Source organism: Mytilus galloprovincialis, chromosome 8 (genome assembly GCF_965363235.1).
Source record: "Mytilus galloprovincialis chromosome 8, xbMytGall1.hap1.1, whole genome shotgun sequence".
Lineage (NCBI taxonomy): Eukaryota > Metazoa > Mollusca > Bivalvia > Mytilida > Mytilidae > Mytilus > Mytilus galloprovincialis.
The window spans coordinates 86,336,814-86,349,631 of NC_134845.1; the positions used below are offsets into that span (position 1 = coordinate 86,336,814).

The 12,818-nt window shown below is 33.4% G+C and overlaps 1 protein-coding gene across 1 annotated transcript; it reads left to right on the forward strand.

Moving 5' to 3' along the window:
- Positions 1-2,892: 2,892 nt before the first annotated feature.
- LOC143043630 (uncharacterized) lies at positions 2,893-12,615 on the forward strand. The gene is made up of 5 exons (XM_076215845.1): positions 2,893-2,988; positions 7,548-7,707; positions 10,247-10,383; positions 10,867-10,996; positions 12,410-12,615. Exons 1-5 carry the CDS (start codon positions 2,964-2,966, stop codon positions 12,597-12,599), a joined length of 642 nt encoding a protein of 213 aa, XP_076071960.1. The 5' UTR covers positions 2,893-2,963; the 3' UTR covers positions 12,600-12,615.
- The last annotated feature ends 203 nt before the right edge of the window (positions 12,616-12,818 follow it).

A 12,818-nucleotide genomic window follows, 5' to 3' on the forward strand; every position in this document is an offset into this window, starting at 1 on the left:
AAAATAAGCTAAAGAATATTGATTATGAATTATTCACTTGCAAGTGAATAACTCGACCTCATTGAATCCGTATTCATGTGATCTTCAATTTAATCCCTTAGCTTGAGATGGATTACCCGTGAATTGTATGTGTAAATATTTTGAAAGAAAAGAATGCTAACATTGAAAGTCAAAACAAAGGTAGATCATTTGATTGCCTGATTCGATCCGCAAAAACATCATTCTTATACAGGTAAAAACGATGATAAACATTTATTTTTCATTTATAATATGAAATTAAATAGACCTAGAATATTCCAACAACACGAGTTTGCTTAATCAATTTATGGGCGTTTTTCAATAAAAGCGTATATTTCAGACCTAAAAAAAATGGAAAATCAACTTGTCTAAAATTTAATTTCAAGAGTTATTTTGAATACCTTTATTATAGACCTGTTTGTAAACAAAAAGTGCAATCTTAAATACTCCTTAAAATGATTTTTTTTTTTTCATAATTTGAGTACTGTTTCGTAGGGGACTTTTGTTCCCTACGAAACTGCTTCTAAACACACATATGTTTGCAATTTTAAATGTTTCCTATAGACATTCAAGTTTGTTTACTTTATATACCAGGAAAATCTATTTTTTTCTGAATTGGAGAACCATTTTTTATCGATAAAGATTAGACAGTACTTCACATATGAAGGTACAACTCGTGTTACGTGGTGGACATTTTGATGCGTTTCGTAGGTGACAAATCCGTTTCGTAGTGGACAAAAAGTTTCGTAGTTGACATCAACCCTATTCTATGTTAATAAAAACATAATAAAAATTACATGAAACTAACCCTTGGTATTTGCTTTGCACGAATATAATTGAAAAAAGAGCAAAAAAAAGACTGCATGGTAGTGGTAGTGTCCCCTACGAAACGTTTTTCTCCCATACTTGTTTCGTAGGTGACCGTTTCGTAGGGGACGTATTCACATGTTTTATTTTTTTCCCACAATCCCTTTATTGCAAAAGTAACAAGACTGATTGTATTCATCAAAGCATGTATTAAGCTGTACACTGATATTTTTTTCATAATTTTAAAACCAGATACTGATGGAGATTTGACCCGTTTCGTAGTGGACATTTACAAAAATACGGTATCACTCTGGTCCATTTGATGTGCTCAATTTTTTTTACAAACAATTTAATTGCCGTTATAAAAGCATCACTTCTTTTGTAAGACCCTAATGTTTATATCTCTTGCAAACAAAAATTACATTGATTTTATAAAACGGTGTATTAGCAAATTTTAATGACTTCGTTTCGTAGTGGACAATTTGTTAGGGACACACCTTCTGAAATTAAAAATCCTATGTTAAAAGCTGTTTATTATAATATGTTGGCTCTAAACATACTTTTGAATTATTAAAGAACTTATATTAAGTAAAAATAACATTTATTTCTACATTTTTTTACGATATTTTAGCGTATGAATGTTGAACAGGCGGTCTAGGGACATGCCATTTTGGTTGTTTTGGACCATTCAGGAATCAATAATTTAGCAATCCCTTTTAAAAATTAACTGTTTCTTTGCTTAAAAATGTTAAATCTAATTCAATGTACTGACTGCACAAAAAATTACTTGCAAAGACCAAACACATTTTTTTTAAAGTGGCTAGGACAAGAAAATACGTTTTTATTGAAAAACTCCCTTATATATATATGTATGTTTGCATCGCCTTTTGTTATCTATTATTCATGTGTTTCTTTGCCAAATACGTTCTGCTATTTATTTGTATTGTAGTCCTGTATTATTATGTTGTCATTTTAATGTTATATTTAACAATGCCATCAAAGTGCGAGGTTTGGCATGCCACAAAACCAGGTTCAACCTACCATTTTTTTCTTTAAAAATGTCCTGTACCAAGTCAGGAAAATGGCCATTGTTATATCATAGTTCGTTTCTGTGTGTGTAACATTTTTACGTTGTGTTTCCGTTGTGTTGTTTGTTTTCTCCTATTTTTGAGTGTGAATTCACATTACTATGGGACGTGTCACGGTACTTTTCTATCCCAAATTCATGTATTTGGTTTTGATGTTATATTGGTTATTCTCATCGGATGTTGTCTAATGCTTAGTCCGTTGCTGTGTGTGTTACATTTTAATGTTGTGTCGTTGTTCTCCTCTAATATTTAATGCGTTTCCCTCAGTTTTAGTTTGTTACCCCGATTTTGTTTTTTGTCCATAGATTTATGAGTTTTGAACAGGGGTATACTACTGTTGCCTTTATTTACATGGTCATCGGATGACTTTAGAGGTCAACTCGATAATTAATTAGATGGCGTCTAGAATATTATACACACGAAACGAAGCTACGTTTATTCATGCCCGTAACATGTTAATTGATTGTTCTAGACTTTTATTAGTTTGGGGGGAAAAATATTTTGTTATAAATCAAACATGAGAATTTGATCAAAATCGATGAACATGAATTCAACAGCTAGTGCCCCTTTAACTGATACTGGAAATTCAGAAATTATTGCGTTGATTTTATTATTGCGAAAAGTGCGACAGGGTTATAAACGGATTTATCTAAACTCGTATTTCGATTTTTTTTTTATCTGAATTGAACCGGATTTTTCTCAATATCGCAAAAAATTAAATCGCATGTTTGTCTAAAATGACAAAATCGCAATAAAAATGCACGCAATAATTTCTTAGTTAACAGTATTCATTTTAAAAGATGTAAACATTTTATAGAACAGCTTTTAGTACAAAGGTAACATATAATGTACAATCATTTGTGTCATTATAACCATGCTGATTAATAACCTTGTTTTTAAATTTTAAATTTGCATGGCGGCGTGAAACAATTAGCATATAATTTACATAAGAAATAAACAAAGACTATTTACATATCATGTCAAACTATTCGTGATATTAACTTACTTAAATTTTCATTATTTTTATTTGACAAAAGTACGTGTTTCAGAATGCAGTTTTTCAGCACAAATATAGGTGAGTAAAATCTATTGTATTTGGCAAAACCTTTCGAATTTAGGTCCACGATGCTCTTCAACTTCATATTTGCCATGGACTTTTTCAGTTTTGAATCGAGCATCAATGGTGAGTCATTTGATGACTAAATGCCTCTGTGGCGTACACAATTTTAAGTCTGATGTGTTTAAAGAGTCAATTTTATTGTATTTGGCAAAATCTTTCGGATTTTTGGTCATAAATGCTCTTTAACTTCGTATTTGCTATGGCCTTTTTCGACTTTTGAATCGAGCGTCAATGATGAGCCTGTAATAGATGAATTGCCTCTTTGGTGCACACAATTTTAAGTCTGGTGTCTATAAATAGATCATTTGTTTACCTTGTTTAGATGCCGTTCTTCGTGTAGACGAGACGCGCGTCTTGCGTATAAAATTATAATCCTGGTACTTTTGATAACTATTGTTAGATACTTACACGTTTAATCATAAAAACATTTTGTTCATTGATAGTCATTACATTTATAAGTTATTTAAAGATATCTATGTGGGGCTGGTCAAGGAGTCAATGATTTCATGTTCCTGACAGAAGTTTCCCTCGCCCTCATTTCCATGTTTCCTATCCCCAGTCCACCCCTCAACAAATGTCACTGTATATGTTAATTGATACAAGCATATTAAAAGAAAAACAAAGGCCGTTTTTAGAAAAAGCAGAAAAACTTAACGTAAACTACCAGGACACTGTTTATTTTTGTATATATTCGTAACTGCCTTGATATGTTATATATCAATTATAGCTCAAATCTTCCTTTATAGTTACGGTCAAAATTATTAGATAAGTGTTGTGTCTTTTTTCTTCTCAAACAGATTGTTTTTCCTCGACCTACTTCATTCTTCCTTTTTTCAAATGAATCAAATCACCAATCGTACACAATATTAGTTAAGATTTCCGTGATTTACTGCGATAATTAACCTTGTAAAATGTACATTAAAATTAATTGTTTAATATTCTATATGTTGTTGTTTAGTAAGATTATAACTTTTAGCTGTGCATATCTTTGCTGAGTGTGTTTAAATATACAAACACCTACCACTTATAATTTCTTATCCTATGGCAACTGGACTATATGAATTTGGTCATCCTTAGCCATGTTAACGTTCAGTCTTCTTCCGATCAACAGTCAAATTATTGCAGAAGTGTAGGGTCCTTTTAGCTGTGTGGGATGTATAAATACTTATTGATCAGAATGGGGACGTTAAATCCGATACCTCTGATATAAAAAGTGCCAAGCCCTATTAACGTTTGCGAAATCTTGGTCTCGTTTTTTGATCTACCGGGTATAATCAGTTACTTTTACAAATTGTGACTTGAATGGAAAGTTGTCTCATTGGCATTCAAACCACATAAAAGGAGATGTGGTTTGAGTGTGAATAAGACAACTCTCTATCCAAGTCACAATTTGTAAAAGTAAATCATTATTGGTCAAACAATGGCCTTCAACACGGAGCCTTGTCTCGCTCCGAACAGCAAGCTATATAGGGCCCCAAAAATGACAAGTGTAAAAGTGTTTAAACAGAAAAACCAACGGTCTATTAATCACTTTAAAACAAATAAGAAACAAGAAACACTTATGAACCACATCAACAAACGACAACAACCGAACATCGAATTCCTGCCATTTGACAAGTGCAGACAAATGCAGCGGGTTTAACGTTTTAATAGATACAAACTTTCGCCCTACCCTGAAACAATATTGGTACATTACAACATACAAATGCCCACTTGGTATCTTATCTCATTATTTTTAAAATATGGAATTAATTAAGGAATCGTGTCCAACTTAGAATTTGTGAATGTGTTACAAGGTTTTTACTGCATGAGAATAGACACATTAATCCTCACTAAAAATGGGACAAAATTTCATTGTTAAAGAATTGCATAAATAAAAGTAATAAATCTTTAACGTCATAATATGATTAGTAGCGATGTGTTTTGTGGAATTATATTAAAAAGTGGTTTGTGGGATTATTCAAATGGGATATTTAACATGCACACATAATTATTCAAATAGGATATTTAACATGCACACATCATTATTCAAATAGGATATTTAACATGCACACATCATTATTTAAATTTCGCATGTAAAGTTAAGTACTCGTAATACCAGGTTAACCCTAATAGTAGATATCTTTAATAACTTGTATTGTGTTTTCTATGTCCTGTAGATTTTTCGGTTGTGGAGGTTGAGGTTTGTTTTTTTTGTTGTTTTTTTTTTTTGGCGAGCGGTGGCGGGTGATGATTATCTTATTGACTTATTTCCCATCTCATTTCCCTTTTTTATAACCCTTATCTGTGGTAATTACATTAGGCAGGGTTTATCTGTGTTCTCACTAGCTAATTACGATGATAGTCCGTCGGAAGATGACGATAAATGGCTGACCAGTGTTAAGAGAGAGCCAAACCTCTAGCATGTAAAAGACACCCAAGTTTGTAGATTTCGAAAAAGAGTAAGCTAATGCCGCTACAAGGCAGCACTCGCACCCTCAACTTGAGTGGAAAGGGCTTGATATAAGTTGCAATAACTTGTTTCCCAATCCACTATGAATAAATATGTTTAAACTTATTTCGGTTCTTTTCCTGTTATATATTATATTTAATTTAGTTTGTACTATAACCAACAATATTTTCAAACAAATATATGTAAAAGTTAAACATGTTTAAAGCTATATATAGAGATTTTACACAAAATGTCATGTTCAACGCTGTGCATATAAAAATAAGGAGATGTGGTACGATTGCTAATGAGACAACTATATCCACCAAAGTTCAAATGAAGTACATTTAAGAGTGCAATTGTAGGCTATCATAGTGAGATAAAAACAAAAAACAAAAAACAAAAACAAAACAAAAACAAAACACAAAAAAACGTAGAGTCGACTATAAAAATGCCCCGCCATGAAAAATATGAAAAAATTATTTGACAAATCTAAATACTTAATTAAATACAAAATAGTTTACCACAAACAAACATGAATGCACGAACCAACGATATCACCTAAACTTCAGGCTTCTGGCTTAAGAAAGAAAAAATAAACCGGAATGGATAGAATACTTATCCATCACTCATCCCTCATAATTAATAAGACACAAAGTACAGTTCTAATCGAGCCAAAACAAATGCTTTAAAATTGGTATTTGCTGTTAATACGCATAGCACGCGGCATTCTGGAGTTATATCAAAGACTGGTCTTTCTGCGTCTGGTTAAATGCGTATAGCACGCGGCCTTCTGGAGTTATATCAAAGACTGGTCTTTCCGCGTCTGGTTAAATGCGCATAGTACGCAGCATTTATGAATTATATCAAAGACTGGTCTTTCTGCGTCTGATGAAATGCGCATAGTACACAGCATTCTGGAGTTATATCAAAGACTGGTCTTTCTGCGTCTGGTTAAATGCGCATAGCACGTGGCATTCTGGAGTTATATCAAAGACTGGTCTTTCTGCGTCTGATGAAATGCGCATAGTACGCGGCATTCTGGAATTATACCAAAGACTGTTCTTTCTGTGTCTGATTAAATGCGCATAGCACGCGGCATTCTGGAGTTATATCAAAGACTGGTCTTTCTGCGTCTGATGAAATGCGCATAGTACGCGGCATTCTGGAATTATACCAAAGACTGGTCTTTCTGCGTCTGATTAAATGCGCATAGCACGCGGCATTCAGGAGTTATATCAAAGACTGGTCTTTCTGCGTCTGATGAAATGCGCATAGTACGCGGCATTCTGGAATTATACCAAAGACTGGTCTTTCTGCGTCTGATGAAATGCGCATAGTACGCAGCATTCTGGAGTTATATCAAAGACTGGTCTTTCTGCGTCTGGTTAAATGCGCATATCACGTGGCATTCTGGAATTATATCAAAGACTGGTCTTTCCGCGTCTGGTTAAATGCGCATAGCACGTGGCATTCTGGAATTATATCAAAGACTGGTCTTTCAGCGTCTGGTTAAATGCGCATAGCACGTGGCATTCTGGAATTATATCAAAGACTGGTCTTTCTGCGTCTGGTTAAATGCGCATAGCACGCTGAATTCTGGAGTTATACCAAAGGCTGGTCGTTGCGCGTCGTATTAATATGAAGGCTAGGGTGACATACTTATCTTCCTGATAACTGTAACAATGTTAATTGACTGGCATGTTGAAATTCAGGTTCAGCGTGTCGGTATAAAACAAAGCAGGGTTCATATTCAAAACAAGTCAACATGATCTTGTCCGTTTTGAAGAAAGTAGACTGCAACCAAACAACAACAGTAAAACCCAAATCAATCCAGCAAAACCAAAATAGCCGCCTTGTTCCAGCGTGACAACAACAAAAACATTTAAATGCTAACTAAACGCCTTCATGCACTGAGCCGACAGTGCAAGGGCTGTAAGTGTAGTCCATGTAGTTATATATATACACTTCCAATACCATGATCTTGTCCTGAATATGCATTATATTATGATTTGCCACTGGACTCATCATCAACCTACAAGTTCTCCGAATAATGACCAATGGCGTATTATGTTTTTCGTTTCAGTTATCCTGTTAGTTGCTTTTTTATCTGTGACAAGGTCCACTGACTGTGATGGACTAACGAACTGCATGAGAAATTTAGGAGCTCATATCAAAGAAGCTGTAATAGACCTTAAGAAATTTAACAAAGAAAATTTGGAAAAATTTTATACCGTCGTTTGTAGGTTGGTATTTTATATTTACCTTGTAGAGTCTGCAGTTTGTGTCGGCCTAATATTTGAAACAAGAGTTTAAATATACCTTCACTACGGTAATATAGAGTTTGAAGACCAAATAATAAAAAGACCGTTTAAATAAAGCCTACAGGGCCGATATTGTTTTTTTTAAGAAATATATGTAAAAACAATGATAATTTTTGTTAACTGTTCTAAACTTTCTCATATTTGTTTTACATTTTCTCATGTCGGCCCTTTACAGCTGGCAATACCTTATGGTTTTACCTCATTGTTCAAGGCCTGATTGTGATCAATTATAGTTCTTTTAAAAATTCCACGTCATTTATACTCTTTTGAATACTATTTTTTTTTTTTGTCTCATTTGCAATCACACATCTGTTGAAGTAACCTTTGATTATTTAAGCAAAACAAACAACAGTAATGAAAAGAACATTAATTATATAATAATTTTCTAACGTTATCAAGTCAACTTGTTATTGAGATTTATCTGAACAACTGACGATAATCCAATTTAAATCATGGTGTATCCCCCAATCAGCTAAAGCCATTAGACAAATGTGGTGGTTTTTTTTGTCTATGATTTGAATTTTGAAATTGTTTTTCTTGATTTACTCCAACGGTTAGATTTAAAATCAGACATTTCAGCTATACTCCATTTTATTGCATACATTGTTATGAAAAATCACAAAATCCCTGACTATGCATGAGTACGATGTATTTTTTTAATTTTTGTTTATATTACAGTGATATTCTACACTCATTGACCGCAACTCCCCCGCAACTCAAATTTTGAAATGTTAGTGCTTTACTTTTCATTAACGTTTATGAATTAAGAGCTAATGGTATAAAAAAATGTAAAGGTCGTTTATAAGGTTTTTTTTATAACTCATTTGACTTGAACTACATTGTTTACCTATTTAGTAATTGTTTTCTCTATAGTTCTATAGAAGACTCATAACCCGTGTGGCTTTACGGGATAAATAAATAAACAGTCACATCCGGTAGGAATAGGAACTTTAAGCACAAGAAAGTGCACGTATATAGGTGTCAGACCACCAATTACTCCCTCCAATTTAGAACGTATTAAAAGTAGCCCTACTCTGACACAAAATAGTGCTTTTGATGTCCTTGTTTACTTAAACTAACCAACAAATTTGCAGAAATGAAACTTTTGGTGAAAGAGAAATATATCTAGATCATTTTGAGCCAAAATTTACTTGTTTATGAGTTTGCATTAAAAATTGAGGATTAATGCGCTCCATGATAGTATACTAATTTTAGATTTCCAGAAAACCAGGTTTTTGTTTTGGAGTACCTCTGTTTGATGGTCAGTTATTTTGTTAGAAGGCTTTAAAGGTATGGTGAAAATTGGCATGTAAAAAGCTGATACATGTACAATTAAGGATATACCTGGTTTCTATGAAGTTAAACTTAAGGTAAAATATTAAGAAAGCTGTAAAATTGTAAAATTTGGTTGAACAGATAGGGATTTTTAATTGGTGGTCTGACACCTATAACCCTTGAAAAAAGTTTTATAAAAATAAATGTGACGGCTAGTTTGTTATCATTATTAATGAAATTCAATAACGAGAGTTGATAGCTAGTTTTATCCACTTTTAAAACCTTTTATTAAACATAAAATGAATCGATGTGGTTTGCTAAAACCCTCTAATTTTTCATTAAATGTCTTGCACCAAGTCTGGAATAAGGCAGAACTTTGTTATCAAATATTCCGATTCTATGTACATGTACGTTGGCGTCTGTTTTTATTACACTTCAGTGTTTTTGTTGTTTCGTTGTTTTGCTCTTATAGTGGATGTGTTTCACTCTGTTTTAGTTTGTATCCTGGTTTAGTTTTCTCTCAATCGACTTATGACTTATGAACAGCAGATAATTTTGAATAACGAGAAAAACGTAAAGAATAGAGAATACGTTTTTTAGGAGTGCTTAAAAATGTTTGCTCCTCTACTTTTTGAATTTTTGCCAGATTTTCGGAATCCCCTGGTTTTACCCATGTATCGACATTTAAAAAAATTGCCCACTAACCCCTACTTTTCTTTTCATATTTTTATTAGATATTATTGGAAAAGCCATATTTCAAAATCTTATGAAATCCTTGTTATTTTTTCATAGTTTTTTAAACAAAAAAGGTGCCAATGTTAAGTGAAAGAAAAATCTAGAGAGAACTATTTCCCGCCAAATTTTCAACGGCTTATATCTCGAAAACAAGCACACGGACCCTCCGTTTTTTTCTGCTTTTTTAGTTTCTTTATTTATATACTTTCAATTTATAACAGTCTTTTAAAAAGCTTGTTATTTTTAAACAGAGTAGCGGACATCCTTAAACATAAACAACTGGCGAAAACTAAAGAAATGGATAAAAGTATACTGATGTCCAGAAAACAGTTATCAAGTGATTATAGAAAAGTTATTATTTTTAGACCAAAAAAGGACCCACCCGGTACCCATCAATCCATACCCTATATAATTACTGATAGTTTTTAATGATGTATTTTTTTATTGAAAGAGATATTGATGACCTAGTGAAGTGTTACAAACCAGAATACATGGCTGGTTGTTCAGCTCTACAGAACTTTGTACAATTCGTACCTTCTCAGCATACTCTTAGGAAGCAGTTTATAGAAATGTGTTCAGAAAAAGAAGGTATTCACAGATTTATTATGTCTAAAAGAATGTATTAATATGAAAATAAGAAGACGTGGTATAACTCCAATGAGATAGCACTCCAAATATATAGGTCACCATTCGGCCTTCAACAATGAGCAGTTTATAGAAATGTGTTCAGTCAAAGAAGGTAAATAAACACAGATGTATTATGTCTAAAAGAATGTATAAATATAAAAATAAGAAGACGTGGTAAAATTCCAATGTATCTCACAGATATATAGGTCATCATTCGGCCTTCAACAATGAGCATAACCCACACCGAGTATAAAGCAAAATGATAACGAGAAAAACTAACAGTGTTTTATATGTACAAAACTATAAAGGAAAAACAAATACTATAGAATAGCACCAATCAACAAACACTCAATTAAAATAGAAAATACAGATGAAAATCGTCCTTTGGACTTTAAAGAAATGCATTTACTGTATAGACCGATAAATGTCAGTCTCACTTTGCAGAAATGGTATTAGCAGTTGAATGTTTTACCCAGAAAGGAGTAACAGTTGGTTTACATCAATGCACTGTTGCAATGATCAGTGATTTGCACCTGTCAGGAGGTGACCCAGAATACAAAGGAACACCATGCTCGTAAGTAATAGACATTACAATTTATAACCTTTCAGGGGGTGGTCCAGAATACAAAGAAACACCATGCTCGTATTAAGTAACAGACAATACAATTTATAACCTTTCAGGGGTGGTCCAGAATACAAAGGAACACCATGCTCGTAAGTAACAGACATTACAATTTATAACCTGCCAGGAGGTGACCCAGAATACAAAGGAACACCATGCTCGTAAGTAATAGACATTACAATTTATAACCTTTCAGGAGGTGATCCAGAATACAACGAAACACCATGCTCGTAAGTAACAGACATTACAATTTATTACCTGCCAGGAGGTGATCCAGAATACAACGAAACACCATGCTCGTAAGTAACAGACATTACAATTTATTACCTGCCAGGAGGTGACCCAGAATACAAAGGAACACCGTGTTCGTAAGTAATAGACATTACAATTTATAACCTGCCAGGAGGTGACCCAGAATTCAAAGGAACACCATGCTCGTAAGTAACAGACAATACAATTTATAACCTTTCAGGGGGTGGTCCAGAATACAAAGGAACACCGTGTTCGTAAGTAACAGACATTACAATTTATAACCTGCCAGGAGGTGACCCAGAATTCAAAGGAACACCATGCTCGTAAGTAATAGACATTACAATTTATAACCTGCCAGGAGGTGATCCAGAATACAACGAAACACCATGCTCGTAAGTAACAGACATTACAATTTATAACCTGCCAGGAGGTGATCCAGAATACAAAGGAACACCATGCTCGTAAGTAACAGACATTACAATTTATTACCTGCCAGGAGGTGACCCAGAATACAAAGGAACACCATGCTCGTAAGTAACAGACATTACAATTTATTACCTGCCAGGAGGTGACCCAGAATACAAAGGAACACCATGCTCGTAAGTAATAGACATCACAATATGTAAACTTTCAGGAGGTGACTCAGGATACTAAATTTTTGATTATTAATATTTAGTTCATCTACGTTTAGTTGCAAATATATCACCCATATCCAGGACAGGAAGTTATTTACAATGCATTCAATATGTATATTTAGGAATAAGGGTGGACCGGGGTGAAAAGCGGGAAATTTTGACTGCCACTGAACAATTTTTTATTAATCTACGGACAGAAATTAAGCTTTCAAAATTGCAACAGGTCACCTATGGACTTCTAGTAGGGTTGTTGCAAAAGGTTCATAACGTGTAGAAAGTGTGGCAGTCTCACGAGAAAGTGTGGCAGTCTCACGAGACATCGGATTAAAAAAATAACAACAACACGTTATAAATTTAATGCGTTCGAAGTGCTAATGATTATTTGGATTTACCTTCATCAGGTAAAAGCAGATATTTTGAAAGCCAAAAATCAATGCATATTTTTGTGATTTTAATTTTCCCTTCCTTCTTCTTTCAGGGCTTTATCTTCGTACAACTCGTGTTCTGCCGAGCTAATAAAGGGAAAGTGTAAGACGGAAACTACCAATTTTGTGACGACAGCTTCAGAGAACCATTATAATGCCATGTGTTCAGCATCTATGAAAATATCAAATAATTTCTTTCTTAGTCTAATATTTATTTTGATACGAATATTTTCTATTTTATAAATATTGTCATATCTAGTATGTGGTTTATTTACTCAGTTCTTACTAACATTAAATGTTGTATTTGAATTAAATTTTGCTTGAAAGTCTAGTTGATATAACAACGGAAAAGAATGTCTGAAATGCAATGATTTTTCGGTAAATTATGAAACAACGTACTAGTACATTAGGAATAATGACTGAAAGTTCTTAAAATATCCAATGAATAAAAGCAAAAGGACA

Excerpts from the sequence above, each read along its gene's own strand:
- LOC143043630 (XM_076215845.1), top strand. The coding sequence starts at position 2,964 with ATGCAGTTTTTCAGCACAAATATAG. Across the intron at positions 7,708-10,246 it reads TTTTATACCGTCGTTTGTAG|AGATATTGATGACCTAGTGA; the intron begins GTTGGTATTTTA and ends TTTTATTGAAAG. Across the intron at positions 10,384-10,866 it reads AATGTGTTCAGAAAAAGAAG|AAATGGTATTAGCAGTTGAA; the intron begins GTATTCACAGAT and ends CTCACTTTGCAG.